Here is a 19,462-nt window from a genome sequence, read left to right as displayed (position 1 = left end):
GTGCAAGTAGAAAAATAGGTATCGCTCTGGCGGGAAGGTAAACGGCGTTTCCGTGCGCTGCTCTGGTTTTGCCAGAAGTGGCTTAGTCATGGAGCCACATGACCTGGAAAACCTGTCTGCGGACAAACGTCGGCCCCCTCGGCCTATAGAGTGAGATGAGCGCTGCAACCCCAGAGTCGTTCACGACTGGACTTAACTGTCAGGGGTCCTTTACCTTTAGCGTGTGGTGCGACTGCATAATAATTTCCACAAGTTAATTATGTATTGTATGAAGCAGTACTCGCTTGAGCCTTAAAGCTTAAGATTCACAGTATTGTACAGTACTGAACAAGCCAGGCAATGCTTCAGTTGTCTTTTGATGTGCATCTTTGAAATCACTGAACTTGCTCTTCTCTTCTAAAGGAACTTTAGAAAACACATAGAGGCATCTTGATATGGAAAGAAACTTTTTTTTTTGGCAAGACTAAATAGGTTGGATTCAACAATATTTTTATTTTTTTTAATACAAGTGTATAGATTAGAAGATTTGAAACATTATAAAGCAATATACATAATAAATAACATGCACATGAGAGTCATGTTATCTACCTTATATAACACTGGCTAGTACTCAAAATACTTAAAATAAATCCAGTGACATTGGATAAAGTCCATAAAAATGCTATCCTGTCTTCCCTTGTACGAAATTGTTCAAGTATAAAAAGATTTCCAATACAGTGTAAAATATTAAATTCCTTTTTTAGGTCAAGAATAAAAATTGCAAGTTATTGCAGTTTCACAGGACAATGTAAAGCAGCGCTTCCTAGCAAAGGAATAAAAGTTGTTCTACGAAGAGATGAAAAGTGGAAAAAAACTACCCCTTTTTTGTTAGGAGGAAATTCTGACAACCTACCCATAACACACTATGTGGATAATTTCATGGGAGTTTATTTCCACATAGCACATCTAAAAATGGAGCTTCAGATTCAGTATTCCATTTATCTAGTTCGAACTAAGTCTCATTAAGTTCAGAGGAAAGGGACTTAGTCCCATTTACATATTACCCCTCTGACACGGGAGTTGTTTCTGTGTTGCCCAGCCCTGTGTGTTACCAACACTTTCTATAATTAGGAACCCATCACATTGTAACAGTCACATGGTCAATTCCCACATCACTCACCTGATCTACATGGTTCCCATTTGCAGGCATTATTGGTGAGGTGCGTGGCCAGACCACAGAAACAGTTCCTATCAGCACAACAGTAATGCATTATTTGGGCCTTACTCCTGAGCAAGTGCGTAGAGTATTATAGCTTTATAACCCAATCCTTTGCCAAACAAAGGATTTCTTGATTTCTTGGGGGAAAGTTCCACTGAAATCAAGAGCTTTCTTCCAAGAAAAAAGGTTTATGGTTAAGGTGATCGTGGGAAAAGCATGAAACTAGCATTTTTAAGATCAAAACCTTAAAAAGTATTGAAAGTACCCTTATAAAAAGAGTACTAGCAGAATTTAAATAAACCCATGTCAGCATTTTAGTTGATTAGGTTAATATTTCATATACTATAGCTAAACCTACTAAATAACTTATACCATGAGATGAATACATAATTTTACAGTTTCACATCTAAAGTTGTTTTCTTTAGAGTGCAGCATAGTACAACTTTCAAAATAAATATATCTTTAAATAGCATTACAATTAAGGCACAATATAACCCACTTAGCATTAACCCTTGAAGAACTGCAATCTCAGCAAGCAGTCTCATGAGAGACCTATGCTTTTTTCCCAATAAATATTTTAAATAGGTATTAAATTGTATATAAATCATTTCCAAGAAATAAAATAAAAATTCCCTTAACACAGTTCTTAAAGGTTTAAATTCAGCAAATTTCTTCCTGCCTTTATTCGCAAGCCATGAATAGATACAATAAATAAAAGGAGAAGGCTGTTGTAGTAAAGAGCTGATCCTATTTCAGAATCAGAATAGCTGACACCAGCAGTCAAAGTTTCCTAAAAGTGAAACAGGATGGAGAGAGGGATTAGAATGTGACAAGCTCATCAAACAAGCACAAGTGATGTGTTCTTTCCAGATCGGTCTGTGTTATTGATTGTCTGTACAGCTGTTGCGCCCATTAATTCCACATCACTTGCTCCATAGTCCCATTCACACAGAGGACAGATGAGAAAATAACTTTGGTGCCTGTCCACCTTTTCCCCCCAACCCCCCTCCAAAGGCCACGTTCCCTAGTTTGTTCGATGCCCATTAAGAGATCGTCAGAAAGCATTTTTCTTACTCATTCAAACAAAGTTCTGTAGGCCATAATGAAAAGTAGTAATGACAGTCAGTGCTTTCAACATTTAAATAATAGTCATCTTCAACTTGATACAGGCTACATATTGCTCACCTGGACTTTTTTCCCTGATAATGTAAAATGCATCTTTTACTGGTTTTTTTGTTTTAAATATAAGCTTCTTTTTGTTACTTCTGCCATCCTTTCATGATAGGGATGATGCTTGGACTGATATTACGATACCCACCCCACAATACCACCCATGATATGGATGCATGCTGTACAAAGACAGCGGAATCTGTTTTTGTAGTAATACACTATTGCATTGCAGCTTTCCTTAAAGCTGGATTGGTTAAGGTTAATTGCCTCTTTTTGTAACTATTTCTACTGGAAGGCTTGAAGGTAAAAAGATAGGAAGAGTAAGAAACAGAACTTTCTTCACAAGTCCATCCGCTATTGCATACGGTCTGTTTGCAGCTGTTGTGGCTGGTATTGGCCGAAAGCAGCAGCAGCTGCTGCAGCTGTCCCAGGTGCCGCTGCAGTGATTGGTTGCTGGACTGCATAGCCATAACCCCCGGCTGTGACATATCCTGCAGCAGCTGGGGATGCTGCGTAGGGATACTGGTCATAGGCTGCAGCGGCAGCAGCTGCTGCTGCAGCTGAATATTGAGCATATGCGGCTCCAGTGTAGTCAAGGTAAGGTGTGGTGGAGGCAGCAGCTGCTGTAGGCTGGACATGTGGAATGACTACTCCTGGCTGCACAAAAGCTTGTGGATATACATAATGAGCAGGGATCCTGTTGAAAGACAGAAGACGAAAGTTAGATCTCACAAGTCAATCTTACTCCCAGTTTCAGAACTTAAAAACAAACTCAAATTTAGTTGTTGTTATACGCATAGGGTTGCCACAATAACCAATTTCGATGGACAAATTGATCGTCTAAGCAAGAGCCGAAAGGGAAAGGTCTTACTAAAATCAGAACATAATCACCACCATAGTGTCACAGTGTTAGTGCCGATTTAACAGCAGCTGATATTAAGTACTATGAAACATGTTACTAATAACTTTAAATACTTAGAGGGACCTTGAGATGTGTAGGACATCTATTAAAAGAAGGAATAAATGAGATTTCTAGCTATGAGACTGGAGAACACAGGGTTTTAAATTCAATGGGAAGTGACAGGTTCCCCCCACCCCACCCCAATATTTGCTAAGCAAAGCTAGTGAGCATTTATAAAATTCTTAGCTCCATGAACTGTATTATCAGGTGTGTGTGTTTTTTGTAGTTATGTTACATATTTAGTTTTACATTGCACGTTTCCTGTAGTCATTTAAATGGATCTGAGGAAATAATCATTTTGTATCGTGGCAACCCTACTTGAATTGCTATGCAGACTCAGCACACATTAATTTCTCTGCAACCTCAGTCACCCTTATTAAAACAAAAAACAAAACAAAAAAAACCAACAACACAGGCGACAAAGGAGTTTAAATAGAAGTTCACAAGTGTGGTAAACACAGCAAGAATCACACTTTTCAAACGGAACTATAGTGCAATTCACTCCGTCACAAGAGGCCATTGAGGGGAAGCTACATAGATGCCATTAAAATACACAACAGTGGTCCCTAGGCAAATGTGCACCACACTTTGGAGAGGTTAAGGCCATGAGAGTCAAACCTGTTGTGACAAATCTGGCCACTGGTGTTCTGCTTTGTGCCAGCTTGTTTATTTCTATACAAGACAATGCTTTGGAATGGGTAGGGGCAGGATTATATTCAGGAAGATCTAGTGTTTAACAAAAGCAGAAAAAAATAATATTGTGAGGAACAGCCTCACCGTTTTAAAATACATTATTTATTATCCTCCATATTGTGAAGTGTTACTTCTTGTGTGCGCGCGTGCTCAGTAGTACAGTCAGGGGGTTGGACTGGATGACTGGATGACCCTCGGAGTCTCTTCCATAATTCTATAATGTTGATATTTTTAGCAATGCTGCCACACTAAAAAATACAGCATTTACATAGCATACTGAGTACGCAACATGCTTCATGTATCATCTCAGTAATGCTTACAAGACCACTGCAAGGCAGATCAATGTTATTGTGGACGTATGGCTGAAACTGAAGCAATTATTTCCCTAAGACTCCAAAGGAAATATATCGCTGAGATTTGAAAGATGGACTCTTCAATTCACATTCCTTAGCCACTAGCAACCCAGCTCTCAGTTCTCCACCTGTTATAAAAAATAGACACAGGGATCCTTCATATCACAGGAAACCCAAAATGTATTATTTTTACATTAATAGTACCACCTTCAAAGTTTTGACCTGTAACTGAAACTGTATGGGGGTGGGGGAACCCTTCTATTCACATGAAGTGCAACTCTAAGGAGATCCAGCAGACACACACACACAGCTCTAGATGCAGAATAAAAGCTTTCAATGTCTCATGCAATGTCAAAAGATTTCCTTTCCAGCTGTTGCACAAGTCAGCTCCACCTGGTCACCCTATATAAATATAGTTAAGATTAATGAGAATATGTTTAAATAAAAATTACTTTCATTTAAAGTTGCCGAGAAAGAAAATATTTTCAGCTGAAGAATGCGGCCAACTTCGAAAAGTGTTTTCCCCCACTATCTTAAAAGCGAAAATTTGCCTGTTTAGCAACTAATCACTCCCCCTTCAATGCCTGCACCTCAAGCATTGAAATGTTAAAAGTTTAACTAAGAAAAAAATATATTTACATCATCAATCTCCCACTGTCCGTGATGGGAGAACTGCAAAGTGTTAGTGATACATGGAGAAACAGATGAGAACAGAGCAACAAAACTGAATCTTAATCAATGACCTTTACAGATTTATTTATTTTTTAATGGTGATAGCGATTCATCAGTTTTTACGTTGAATCCACTTGCCCGAACCTTCTGTGTATCTAAGGCCCATCTAAATAATAACTTTGTATTCTTGTTGCAATGTTTTTAAGCTACACAAAAAGATGATTTGCTTATACTGTTTGCTTAAACACAGATTATTCCTGAGGTTTGCTTCTGTCAAATCTAACAGAGAAGACGGTCTTTAGCAATCATGTGAAGTTCAGTTTATAATATTGGTTGAAAAGAGAACAAAACTAAAACTAACTAACAAACCACCCTCTATCTTTCTCTCCATGTCAACAGAAGCACAGTCATCCTGGCTCCTGTATCCTTGTTAAAGGAGGGAGACGCATAAATGAATGTACTCCTACTTAAGCTCTTGTGATTTGTTTCTTTTAAAGCCAAGCAACTAACAGGTGGAGAATTATGAAACACTATCCCTTTAGAACCTCTTGGTTTACAATATGCATGAACTCCTTGCAGGCGCCCCACTATTATGCCATTTTGCACGTGGTGATTGACAGGACAAGCTGCAGTGGGTCTATTTTTGATCATCTGTCATGCGACAAGGGCTTCCAGCTGAGCAAAATGACTTTATAAGGCCAAAGTAAACTTCCATCTGTTGGAAAGGCCAGCATGCAGAGATTGTCATGATACTGAAACGCTAGCTCCTTTTATGCTCAGCAAGGTCAAAAGGTTAAAGAGCAGTTCCCCATTATGCTGCAGAGGCATCTTTATTCAGTGGCTTTAGGAGTGTTATTTTGAACTTATTGTTTGGCATATATTGGTAGGAACAACTGAAACTGTTCTAGATTTCTTCACTGAAAGGAGATAGTTTTACTCTGATGTACTAAAAACAAGCATTTGGTGTACCAGAAATAAGCATTAATACCACAAACCTCTTCCTATGACTGTAATATGCTTGCTTAGGAGGAGTAAGCCTTGCTGAATACAGTAAGACTAGCTTTTGAGGAAATATGCATAGGATCGGGCCACAAACCCAGAAACTTTTTTCAGTGGTTTGCTTTTAAGCAAGCGTGCTTTGGGTTCCCTATGAGTTGTCTGAGTCTATGCAGATTTACTCAGAAGTAACTGCTGCTGAATAAACTTGGTAACCAATCGAAGCAATAATTTTGTGGTAAATATTAACCTAATAACTTGTATCATATAATATTGTGGACAAGTCTGTATAGAGCATACAAGACACTGAAAATGGAAATATAATTTAGAAAACATAAATACATCTGCCACAAAACAGTTTTTATCAAAATTTAATAGCCTACGTTTTTGTTTTGTACCCAGATTATTAATGAGGTAGCTAACATGTTTCATAAAGAAGGCTGATCCCCAAAGAATTGATGCTTTTGAATTATGGTGCTGGAGGAGACTCTTGAGAGTCCCATGGACTGCAAGAAGATCAAATGTATCCATTCTTAAGGAAATCAGCCCTGAGTGCTCACTGGAAGGACAGATCCTGAAGCTGAGGCTCCAGTACTTTGGCCACATCATGAGAAGAGAAGACTCCCTGGGAAAGACCCTGATGTTGGGAAAGACTGAGGGCACAAGGAGAAGGGGACGACAAAGGACGAGATGGGTGGACAGTGTTCTCGAATCTACGAACATGAGTCTGACCAAACTGTGGGAGGCAGTGGAAGACAGGAGTGCCTGGCGTGCTCTGGTCCATGGGGTCATGAAGAGTCGGACATGACTAAATGACTAAACAACAACAAGTTTCATTCAGGGCTGAAGCAGGAATAGCCTTATTATATCACAGGTGTCCCCTTAAACCTTCAAAATAGTCCTTTGAATCTAACCCTCTAATCACAAACTTTAATTACTGCGAAAGATATTGTATAACTTGCACAATATTTTTGAATGGTTTCATTCAACAATTCATAGGTGCCCATTAAATCAGACGTTTTACTCACAATACTATATTTGATCACATGTTATTCATTCCAAGCCCCCAACTGCACTCAGTATAATTGCTTAAAACTGGTAAAGGAAGCTTTGTGGAAACTCACATCCACTTTTTTTAAAAAAACTTAGCTTATATTAAGCCCTATTTTGTCCCTATTGATCACAATGGAAGCATTTTCAATAGAAGCACATAAAGCCTTAGACAAATGTATATAAAAAACAAAAGAATTAGAGTTTTCTGGTAAGTCACTGATAGTCATTCATAAAAGCACAAACATTTCACCACCGATATCAAGCCTTGAATTCAAAAGCATTTCATTACTGATAAAAACATACATACATGTATGTTTTTATAAGCTGCACACCTACACACATTTACCTGGGAGTAAACTACACTGAACTAAACAGGGCTTACTTCTGAGTAGACCCGCATAGGACTGCACACCAGGTAAAACATAGGTAAGAAAAACAGGCCCTTTCCCCAGCAGCTGCATGTAACACAGAAGCTCGAATTGTTATGTTACCCTTACAGACATTCCAGGAAATAATAAAACATAAATTGGTTGGCCCAGTGTCCTTTCCACCTTCTTTTAAATTGAAGATAGCACAAGTATTCAGAAAGTTAGAAAAAGCAAACAGCAGCATTAAACAGAGACTTCCAGATCTTAACTTGCAAAATATATTAGCTCTGGCAAATGGGATTTGCTTACCACTATATCTTTTAAGTCTAAGGCCCGCTATTTCTCAACATTAAATATTCCAAGATACAGGAAATCATTTTCAATGGGTGGGTTCAATGCTTTGCTATCAGCTATTACGGAAGATTGATTTACTAGGTTACTTTGGCATTTGAAAGTTTGCCCTTGCAAAAGCGTTTCAGTCAAAAAGTTACCCATATTCTCCTATCCACACTGCAATTTTTATAAGGACCCATGGAGTGGGAGGCGTCCTGCTGCACAAGTGGAAATCCTTGTGCTGATAGGATGGTTACAAGCAACGTGATGGATACAAGTCTCACCAATATTTTCTCTATACTTGGGGAATAAAGTTTAATTTTATGTTTCAATTTTAATGGCAGACTCCAACTCCAATATTTTAGATAATATAGCCAAGTTCCTCACTGTATCCAAAGTCAAAATTGCTTTTTAAAAGTATTTCTGATTGTTCAGGTATTCTGTTAAACGTTTGTACAGTAGTACCTCAGTTTTTGAATGTCTCTGTTGACGAACATTTTGGTTTTCAAATGCTGTAAAACTGGAAGTAAACACTCTCGTTTTCTAACTTGCTTCGGAAGTTGAACATGAAGCACGGCTTCTGTATTGAGCTTTCCATTTTGAGGATTCCGTACTGAGTTTTCTGTTTTTCAACATTTCGGAACTCAAACGGTCTTCCGGAACAGATTACGTTCGAAAACTGAGGTATCACGGTACAATTTGTGTGCATGTACAGTGTTTTTTCTCTGCTGTGGTTGGCTTGACACCATAGTTGTAACTATTCTTTATGGTCTGTAGACCAAATAAACAGAAAGGAATGTTTTTAGGAGGCACACAATGAGGTTTGCAGTGGGTACAATGAGCCATAGGGCCACTCTTTTCCCATAGCCCAAACCTTTTGGGGTAAAATTGCACTCCTGGTACATTTTTCATTTCAATCCGTGCTTTTTTCAGTGCTTTTTTCAGGGAGTACTCAGCGGCATGCAGTACTGGAGCCTCTTTTTGTTGTTAAAAAGTGTGGCACTTACAGTAACAACTTCATGGTGAGTACCGGCAACCTATTTTTCTAGAAAAAAAGCACTGCCTACAATGTAGGACATTACAACTGTGCAGGTAACAAATAATGTCCCCACAGTTCAGCCACTTTCCATTTAGAGTAGGGTTGCCTAACTTGGGAACCTCAGGTGTTGTTGGACCCCCAAGTGCCATCAGCCACAAATAGCATGGCCAATACTCAGGGAGTTGTAGTGAACAATGCCTGGAGAGCAACAGGTTAGGCATCTCCTAATTTAGCACTTTTGTTCTTTATTTTTGCCTGGGATAAAAATAAATCTCAAGAAAACCAACTGAATTTTACACACAGAGTGCTTATTTGTCGCAGCCAATGTAAGGTGTGCATAAACATTTTCTAACAAGAAATGAACCAGTGATGCAGCAACGCCTAGACAGAGGTTTATTTTTGAAAACAAAAAAGAGCCTAGGACAAAGAAAATATTCCAAGATATTTGATTTTTTTTTAACCCTATTTTTTGTCTGGGACTATGTTCTTTTTTTGCGACACACATACAAAATGTCCTGTGGCTTTTTCAAACAAAAATTGGTCCATGGAAGCAAACCTAAGTGCTCTTTTTCTGACACAATACACATGGCTTCGCTATGGGACATTGTACTACCCAGAGAAACATTTGAATTTAGCTTGGGGTCCCAATAAAACCATTTGTGTTCTGTTTCCCAGGGGCATGGGTTGCTGTCTACAACTACTGTACTGTAAAAAAAAAAAATCCCAGAAGAGGCTGCATATATATAAATAGCACCAACTAATTATGGTGGCAATAACAATGGATCATACGAAATACGGGCAGTAAAAACTTCAAAACTGGCCATCACTAGATCATCATGCATTATATTAAAAATGAGTTTCAAGTACCAAAATTTACATGAACAAAATCAACACTCTAGTTATACTAAGATTTCCAAGAAATTATTTAAGCAAATGTTTTTGAACTAAACACAACCAGTTGGAGGAGAAGAAACTGACAGTCCAGAAGGCACTGAGTTCTGGTTTTATAGGGAAGCAATGTTATGGAAGCATAACCAGGTTCTCTCACTATGCTTAAACCCTATTAAATTACACTGCATCCGACTAACAGTAGCTGAGGACAAAATACAGCAGGCACTCACTTTTCTATTAGTACCAATGGCCTGCATTCTGGAAATGGCAGAATATCAGGAAAGAAAACTTTTATTACAAATTAGTAGGGACAGCCACTATGACCTTTACATAAAATGTTAAGACATTTACCTATTAATGCAACAATAGGCAAAAAATGCTATTCAAAAACAAAGGAATTCTGAGGTGTTTTTCCCCCTCCAAAAGTAAAATACCAAAGGGGGGGGGGGAATATTACTATACTACTATACTATACATCCATACCAAAACAGTGGAAGGGAGCGGATGGCACTGTGGTCTAAACCACTGAGCCTCTTTGGCTTTCTGCTCAGAAGGTCAGCAGTTCGAGTTTGTGCAATAGGGTGAGCTCCCCTTGCTTGGTCCCAGCTTCTGCCAACCTAGCTGTTCAAAAGCACACCAGTGCAAGTACTTAAATAGGTACTACTCCGGAGGGAAGGTAAACGGTGCTTCCATGCGCTCTCGCACTCATCACTGTGCCAGAAGCAGTTTAGTCATGCTGGCCACATGACCCAGAAAGCTGTTTGTGGACAAACGCTGGCTTCCTTGGCCTGAAAGTAGAGATGAGCGCTGCACCCCATAGTCACCTTTAATGGGACTTAACCATCCAGGGGTCCTTTACCTACTAAAACCTTACCTAGTAAAACAGTAAAAAGCATTTCAAAATGCCCACTTAGGGTCTGATTTCCTCACTAGTCATCACGTCTACCACCTCATATATTTGCACTGTTTTCAAATGAAAATCTATGTGACCATTGGAAGGAAGTTACTTAATGGCGACTTTTGATGAACAGCTTAGTCTTTTTAAAATCAACCCTGCAGATTTGCACACCACAGAAAAAGTGATAAAACACACAGCACACTTTTTAAAAATGAATTAAAAAGTTTAAATCAAGGGGTTTCAGTGTGGTGGCACAGGCATACATGTGCTGAGGGAGACCTTTGCTGGTGTCCAAGAGGTTCCTTTTCTCACTGAAGTTAGTTTTGAAAGAAGCATTCTATTACGGACAATATAATGGCTAGCAATGTGTCCTTCGCTAATGTGTATGTCTGGTGCCCATGGCAGTTTCTCCAGTTAGAAAAAGGTGCCCATGAGCCCAAAAATGTTGGCAAACCCTGGGTTCAAATACAGTGTTGCATATTCAATCTATTTTAAAGTGTAACTCAACCATATGCACAACCTGTCAAATAAGACTCTTATTCATTTAGTTACAATATAGCCCTACAAGCTACTTTGAAATTGTTTTAGGTACAGCACAATGCTATCCATGCATACTCACAGACCTTGATGGGACATAATATCAGCAGGATCGCAACTATCCAGATACTTCTAAGTAGCCAATCTCAGAAATTGAGTGTTAGGGCATATTCCAAATACGCATTCCAGTTACACGTGTTTAAGTTTATATACTGGTCACTTTGACTGCGATTGTGATCTGATTGCTAAGTTTTTTTGTGCTGGTGAATGTCCTTGTTCATTCCAGATACTTCAGTTGAATGGGGGAGCTCTAATATTCAGAAGAAGTCTTCCCTCCAATACACACACTACCAAGGCATCAAGTGACTCGATAAAAACAAAATGCTGTTTGCATGAAATTGCTCCACCCTCTTAAGAAATGGATGGGACACAATTACATGGGGAAAAAAGCATGTGCTGGCTAAACAAGCCTTATATCGGTTGATGAAATATCCAACTTGCATCTTCCTCACATATATTGTTTGTGGATTGGTCTTTAATTAGGTTGCAATCAGGGGTGGAGAACCTAAGCCCTATGAGCCTAACTAGGTCCAGCACAGGTCCCTCAAAGCTTTTACCCCAAACCATACTGCATGTGCAGTCACATGCAGCATCACAGGACATGTAAGGACAGAGGTGCCTACCAAGGAACAATTGCCAGCTTGTTTGAAAAGTTCCCAGTTATTCCAGTGCAAGCGGATCTCGCTGACAGCTGACTGGTGGTCATAGTAAGTCCTACCAGCATCAGCTGTGCTAAGGAGTTCGCCATTGGGATTAAAACAGCACCTGGAAATAGACTTCAGAAGGACTTGCCATAACCTCTAATCCATGAGAATATTTCAATTCTACAGGTGGGGGAATCTAAATATTTGATTCATTAGCTAGGTTCCATTCCCCACTCCGGCTACACACACTTACCTATGGGTAAGTAAGTCCCATTAAACTCAGTAGGATTCCTTTCTGAGTATGCATGTATAGGATCTGTGACGTTAGTCTCTTTAGCTGGTGTCTGCTAGCCCAACCATCTTAATAGACCAGCTAAAGAACAAACTGGGTGCTTAACATTTCCAGTTTTTAAAAATGTAAATAGCAGCTGGGGGTGATCAGGATAAGAGCATGCAGGAGGGGTGTGTTACCCTTTCCTCCCATGCTGCGTTCTTGATTAAACAACCCCACCGTTTGTGGGGAAGCTTCCATTGACGCCAATGAAGGCATCTTCTACAGGAGGGACATTTTAATTGAGACTGCAGTGAGAGAGGAAAGGGTTAAAATCCTGCCCAGCTCTGCTCCATAAACTTGCAGGCTCTTGGGCTCTGTTCTTGGTTTAATAAAATGCCAGGAGAATGTTATTTGCCACTACAGGTGCCACAAAATACTTGCTCCACCTTTGTAAGAACTCAATCATTTAGTGTGGCAGTACCTACTCTTCGGAACTTCCTGCCTGTTGATATCAAGCAGGAAAACTTTCCCTGTATTCTTTTCATCGCCTGCCAAAAACATTCTTGTTTAGACAAGCCTACCCAGATGCTTGGAAATGCTGGTGTGAATTTTAATCTGTTTTAGCATTTTAGCATCTTATATGTTTTAATGTATTGGAGCTTTTTCCTGATTTTACCTTTTTGCAACCCACTTCGGAGGTTTTTATTACAATAAAGTGGAGTATAAATTTCATTAAATAAATGTAATATATACTTTGGACTTGGTTTAGACAGTCAGTAACGTGGTTGCTAATGTCTCATTTCAAGATATATAGTGTTTCAAAACTATTCTCAAATAAGCATGCGTGCTTAAAGTTTATCCCCCTTCCTTTCCTTGCTAAGTATTCAACTAACTTTTTGTCACGGGCCTTACTCAACATTAATCAAAGAGGAGACAGCGTACAAGACACTCAAGCAAGCAGATGTCACCTCCAACTTTGATGCTTAATTGTAGAATAAAAATGCACAGCAACTTTAGGAATAGCATATGTTTAAGTAAATCTGCGGAAGGCTAAATATATATATATGTATTATCTAATGGGAAAGTGCATGTGGACGCACATTGTTAATACAGGGAGCTCCAAACCCTTCCCAAGGAACAAAACCAAAACTGTAACATGCAAGCAATGTTGATTTTTCTTTTTTTTAAAAAAAGAAATCATAAAAGAAACCACACAAATTTAGCACTCACTACAAAGTACGGTTAAAAAATAAATATAAAAAAAGAAGTCACAGGCTACAGCTTGAAAGCAAGAGAGGAAAAAAACTCCCTTCGCTCCCCATGGCAAAGTCAACACTTCTCCACATAACCAAAATGAAAAGACCACCAAAAAACTTTCACTACAGCTCTCTCAATAAATAAAAGCACACAGTTTAGCTATCAACACCACTTCATTACTGTAATAAATAAATAAAAAAGCACACGGATATCTATTGACTATATAGAAAAAAAACATACATGCATCGTTAATCACCATTTTAGCTTGGTTTGTGTGTTTGAGTCTACTGGTTACAGAGTTTAATTCCAAACAGAACTATTCCACCTCTTATCATCATATCCTTCTCATCAGTTATCTTAACTGTAAACGATCCCTGTCAGATTAGAAAGAGATAAATAACATTGAGTCAACCTGAAGAAAAATACTGAATGGGGCACAGTGGCTTATTAAAAGGCACACCTTGTTTACCACATGATCTTACGAGCATAGGGGCTGCTTGAGTGCAAGGCTGGCATGCATCTTACACCACTTGACTCGGATATAGTATTTATTTAGAGAATTATCAATGAAGTGATGGCATTTTAAATCTGGAAATTTGAAAAATATAATTTTATTTCCAACGGTCACGTTAAGACGTACACGCTATATTGTTCCCACCCCCAAATATGAACTTAAGGCAGACTTACCCAAAAGGCCTCTGTATTAATGCTGGGTGGAGCTGCTGAACGCCAAAGGCAAAACCTAAGAACAAAACACATCACATTCTCTAGGTGAGCATTGCATTTACTTCACGTGAAAATTCTAATAACCACCCTGCGATCCTTCTCAGTGAAGAGGAATATGTCACAGCATAAGCCTACTCATGTATACTCAGAAGTAACTCTCAGGTCACTGTCTTAATAAACTGTGCAGTACTGATTTTAGGTGAACAAATCAGACAAAAAATGTGATCTAATGCCATATGGTTTGAATACCTTGGTAAGATCAGCTTTATAGAGTACGAAAGTATTTCTCTCTTGAGCATTATAATGTAGAATTAATGAGCTATTACTTCTGGCAAACTGCTGTAACCTGGAGCAGACGTAACATTCACCATCTTCTAAACTTGGATGCATGCCCCTCTCCTGTACGAATTTCAATTTGCCATTGATGGTTTGAGTTAACCATGGTACAGGGTTAAATACCTGCACTGGCACTAACCCTATGGTCAACACTAATCAAGATAATTCAGACAGTGCTGATGCAGAGATAACGTCACACTGTTAAAACGAACCATGGAAGTGAGAGGCATTCTGGCAAGAGTGAGGGGGGAACTTGCAAGTCAGTTGCACACTCCTGATCTCCTAACCACGATTCACTGCACCAAGCTGGTTTGATCCTGGCTTGATTAGTTACAAACTAACCTGAGCCCCACCCCCTTTTTGAGTTTGGACATAGCAATAAACTGAGAAGGGAGTACAGAAGCTGAGCCTCCCTTCTGCTCAAACATGACATGGAGGCTTTCAATCTCCTGCCTGTGGCCATACCAGATGAGAAGGGAGTGCAGAGGCAGAGGCTCATTTCTTACTATTCACACAGTACTAACGGTTGGTTTAGTGTTATATCTGAAATGGGCTGGTCTGATTAATCACTGTTTACTCAAGTATTTAAACAAATCGTTTGGCTGCCTGTGTTTACCATCTTCTCAGTAATCACTTTTATAAGCTGATTCTACAGGGCAGCAGCAACTATGATATGTCAATTTATAGACTATGCCAATTCATAGTTAGTAAAAATTACATTTCACAAACCCACTTCAGATTGAGGTTTCCACCTCTGGTTTACCAGACAATTGCATGGTTTAGCATGATGTCTGAACTGAGGCACTGCAGAGAAGCAACGGAGGCTCACATACAGTCCTGTTAAGAGTTATAGGATATTTCCTATGGATTCCAATGTGTAAGTAAGATACAGTAATCCAAAACAAAAAGCAGTTGCTTGGTACCTCAGATAAATAAGGAGTTACTGTAACATTACAACCATGTTAGCCACCTTGTTAACAGATTAGTTCAGAATGATTTCTACACAATTCCACTATCAAGGACCCACTGGCAGTAATAGAATGGTTAAAATGGAGGTGTTTGGGACAATGGGATAAAACAATCCTTAATGCTTGCAGTGGAAGAGGTTTGTAAGAATAGACTGGTGGGTTAGAGGGAGCGTGAAATTCTGTTGAAGCTCAGCCATTGGATTTTAGGAACCCTGGTAGTTACTATGCCAATTGTTCACATTCCCTTAATAGCCCTAAATAAAAATCTCCAGCCTTTAACTTCTAAAATCAGAAGCATTATGCTGGAACCCGTTGCACTAATTCCACATATGGAGATGTGTGGCGGCTGACTGTAAAAAAATATTATGCACACATTCGAAGGCTGAGCTCTGGTACGTACTAAGGACAGCTTCCAAGGTTAAACTGTAGCTCAGATTCAGCCCACGTTATCCCCAACCTTTACTGAAAAAACAAAACCAAGTAGCTTTTTATCCCATGAATACCAAAACTGAGTTCAGCAAGACCATGAAGCCCATAATACACTCTGGTTTTTCTTATCGACATGGGAAAGTATGTTTCTGTAAATGCAAAACGGGAATCTGGCCTCACAAATAATTGGAAGCCATTCCAGGTGGTCACTTCTGCTTAGACTGGACAAAGAAGTTGGCAGCCATCTGCCAAAGATGGCAGCAAGTGATTATGTTAACTGCCAATGCGGTCACCCTGTTGCACTATGTAGCAGGTGCACATTTGCACTATTTCAAAAAAAAAAATTTGTTAAATTTATATATGTCCAACATTACAGGAGCACATTGTGCAAGTAAGCCTCCAGGATGTCCTCTTGGAAACAGGTTTCAGACCCAGAAATTTATATTCATATAAAATAGCAGAATTCATCTCCAATAAACAATGGTGCCACTGTTTTAATTTGCTTAAAGTTTCCAAAGGAGGACATTCATTTAAGTAATGTACCACTCGAAACAAGCAGAAAAATATCGAGTGTGTACCTAGCCCTATGTATCTACTATTTATGTGCATAAAGGCTATAATCCTACGCACATTTATTTGGGAAACAAGGCATCCGTGAGACCTAACTACAAGTAAGCTTACACAGGACCAAGGTGCAAGTTTTTAATATGAGGAAAATGCCAATAATGCACATTTTCAGCACATATACAAATTATACTTCAAGGCTGTGGTTTCTGAACTCATACCCCTATTTCTGGGAAACTTCTTACCAAAACATTTGTTTTGTGAGGGAATGTGTAAGGCTCCCTGTAAACACAACTGATGTGCACAATGACTTGCAGATCCAGACAAAAGGATATTAAAAAATATTTTACCAAGCAAAGCCCCCCCTTTCCATTTTTCTCTCAGATAGTGAAGTGTGTTTGTCTGTTTTGTGTGTACACTCACAGGAGAATAAGCCCCACCACAGCACAGCTTCTGGAAGTAGTGGATTACTTCCACAGCTTCAGTATATAACCCTCATGGAAGTATCTTATGCCTCCCACCACAAACACTCATAGGAGACCCCATGGTTTTATGCTCAAAGGGCAGTACTGTCACTCTGACAAATTCAGCATTCATATTTGTGTTACTGCATCTTCCATCCTCATATCATATCAAGTTTAGTAGTTGTGCGTTAGCACAACATTTGGCACAAGCTATCTTTAACATGTCTTGGCCAGCATGAGAGGCAGACTTTAGGGCACTTTAAGAATTGTGCTCCTTCCAGGAATCGGGCCCCAATCCTCAAGCTATTCATTCTGAAGTAGCTTCACTGAAATATGATATGGTTATAAGTTTTCATTCTCTGCTCGGCTGATAAGAAGCCAGGTAGGGAGGACAGAGACTGTTCTTACCTGGCTGCATTATCCTCGGTTTTGCTCCTAGGTACGCTAGGTTCACATTAGCCTTTCTGCCATCAATGATTGGGTTAGGATCTTTGCAGGCCCTTTCAGCAGCAGCTCTGTCAGCCATGGTTACCTTGACAATAAACAGCGCGGGATATCAGAACTCATGTATTTGACACGACTCATATAGTACAGTAAGCTGGTGCAATGTGAAATGGAACACCGTTTCCAAGAGGCTCTCTCCGAACTTACCCAAATGAAAACGCTACTACTATAACAACACAGCAACTTTAGGTTTGTTGTGGGGTTTTTTTGTGGTTTTTTGTCAAATTACTCTCGCACAAAAATCAGGCTATATTTGAAGCGTTTGCCATTTCCCAGAGCACGGAGTTGGAATTTTGCAGGCACCGAACACCCACTGACACAGTAGCATGTGCTGCAGCAGATAAAAATACGAACGTGTCATATCAGCCTGTAACCAGCTGGCTCCATCGGATGCCAAAATTTCACTAGCAACTTTTCATATGCAAGTTATGATGCAAATCTCATCTGAAGGGCACAGCACACAGCTTCCCCCCCCACCCCAGGGTTTCCTTTCCTTTCCTTTCGTTACCCTCTAGAAAAGAAAGAGGTGGTCAAAATACACAATCCCGTCGACAAGGGAAAAGGAGACACCTCGTAGTTCATGTCAGTATTTATTGCGCCTATCAGCCAGCTGCTTTTCCAATCCGTTGCTCACAACAAGTTTTACTGAACTTCCAGGAAGTTCAGTTGGCTCACCTGCTCTACCCATCCCAGTCGCCTGACGATCACGCTTCCCCTCCTCCTCCACGCTTTTTAATTTTTTTTAGAGGACGACAACACGAGATCCAAAAATATCGCCGAGTGTCTCCCTTTCCCTCTTTCCCACCCCCCGCCTCCTGCCAGTTGGGTTTAGGTAGCTGCGTTAGCCGCTCTCCAGGCGCGCCCGCACATCCACACGTTACACGATCCACCCATCCCCGCACCCTTCGCACTTACAAATCCGTATCCCCGGGATTTGCCCGTCTGCCTGTCGGTGATGACCACGGCTTCCTCGATCTCCCCGAACACCTCGAAGTACTTGCGGAGGCTGGAGTCCGTGGTGTGGTAGGGGAGACCCCCGACGAAGATCTTGGTGTACGTGGTATCTTTCTGCGTCGTGTGCATCTTCCAAAAAGATGCCGCTCTCCTCTAGCTACAAGCCCCGCGCAAGCGAGGGCTGCTGGTGGCGGTGGCGGAAAAGAAAGGAAAAGTACAAAAAAGGAGGAGGGGAAAGACTCCGCGGCGAGTTGGGTGGGCTTTGCGCGTGCCGCTCACTTCCAGCCAACTTCTCCCACCTTCCGCAGAGGCTGCCCTGTTTTATATTTCTCTGGCTTGTCAGCTCTTTCCTTGCCCTTCAGGTAGGCAGGAGGCGTCGGGAGCTGCCTTGAGGTAGACGCTGTTCACGAGGAGGCGGAGAAGGAGGCGGCAGCGACCACAGCAGCCAGAGCAAGGGAAAGCACCAGGGCCCAGCCGCAGGCGACTCTGCTGCCTCCCGCCGCCTTTGGCTTTCCTCTAAAAAGCCGCCAGGCGCGACCTCCCCAACTCCCGCTGCTCCGCCCTCCCTCCAGCAAAGCGGGGCGGGGAGCCGGGCGGGGCCGGCCCGGCTATTGGCCGCTTCCTCGGCGCGCCGCTGCCACCCGGCCGTTGGAAAGGAACAGCTGCTGCTGTGTCTGTGCGCGCGCGCGCGCGTCTGTGTGCGCGCCTCAAGAGAAGCGAGCCTGGAGGAGGAGGATCCACGTGCGCGCTGGAAGGTGGCCTCGGCCTCTGCGCGCACACGCGCCTCCCTCCCTCCCTCGCCCCGCTCTGGTCAGCCGAGCGCGAGAGGCGGAGTAGAACCGAAAGCGCCTCTCAGGTGCGGACGGGGAGAAATTCCCTCAGCGCGCACTGCTGCTCACTTTGGCGCCACTGCGCACCGAAACCGAAGCTCTCCACGCAGCCCCGCTTGCTCTTTCTTTTCCCGCTGGCGGGCTGCGTCAGGTGGTTCTAGATTATGGTTCTAGGTTATGGGGGTAGCGAAGTAGCCCCACGGGGCGGGTTGGGGGAGAGGGTGCATCTCCTTCGCCCCTCAGACAAAGCAGCTCGTGGCTTCCCAAGCTTCCTCCGCCCAGAGACTGGA

The 19,462-nt window shown here is 41.1% G+C and overlaps 2 protein-coding genes across 3 annotated transcripts in view; one reads left to right on the top strand and one right to left on the bottom strand.

The window, feature by feature from the left end:
• Positions 1–472: 472 nt before the first annotated feature.
• On the bottom strand, positions 473–19,044 carry RBM24 (RNA binding motif protein 24). 2 transcript variants are annotated; one of them, XM_083519740.1, is made up of 4 exons: positions 18,304–19,044; positions 17,293–17,416; positions 14,085–14,139; positions 473–3,065 (listed from the first exon to the last, which is right to left on the bottom strand). In XM_083519740.1, the coding sequence occupies exons 1-4, from the start codon at positions 18,469–18,471 to the stop codon at positions 2,723–2,725; spliced, it is 690 nt and encodes a 229-aa protein (XP_083375866.1). In that variant the 5' UTR covers positions 18,472–19,044; the 3' UTR covers positions 473–2,722. The 2 variants fall into 2 exon arrangements, with proteins under 2 accessions (XP_083375866.1, XP_083375867.1); XM_083519741.1 differs by lacking the exon at positions 18,304–19,044 and adding an exon at positions 17,897–18,026.
• Positions 19,041–19,462, top strand: part of ATXN1 (ataxin 1) — a 300,198-nt gene continuing 299,776 nt past the window's right edge. The window contains exon 1 of the mRNA XM_083519227.1: positions 19,041–19,198. The gene's annotated coding sequence lies outside the window, so the exon portion shown is untranslated. The remainder of the gene's footprint in view (positions 19,199–19,462) is intronic.

Source organism: Podarcis liolepis (assembly GCF_965112155.1).
Source record: "Podarcis liolepis genome assembly, chromosome: 8".
Lineage (NCBI taxonomy): Eukaryota > Metazoa > Chordata > Lepidosauria > Squamata > Lacertidae > Podarcis > Podarcis liolepis.
This window is presented reverse-complemented; position numbering and strand designations above follow the sequence as displayed.

Coding starts and splice junctions, on each gene's coding strand:
- RBM24 (XM_083519740.1), bottom strand. CDS start 18,471: ATGCACACGACGCAGAAAGATACCACGTACACCAAGATCTTCGTCGGG. Junction 17,417..18,303: donor AATCCCGGGGATACGGATTT/GTAAGTGCGAAG, acceptor TTTATTGTCAAG/GTAACCATGGCTGACAGAGC. Junction 14,140..17,292: donor ACCGAGGATAATGCAGCCAG/GTAAGAACAGTC, acceptor TTTTGTTCTTAG/GTTTTGCCTTTGGCGTTCAG.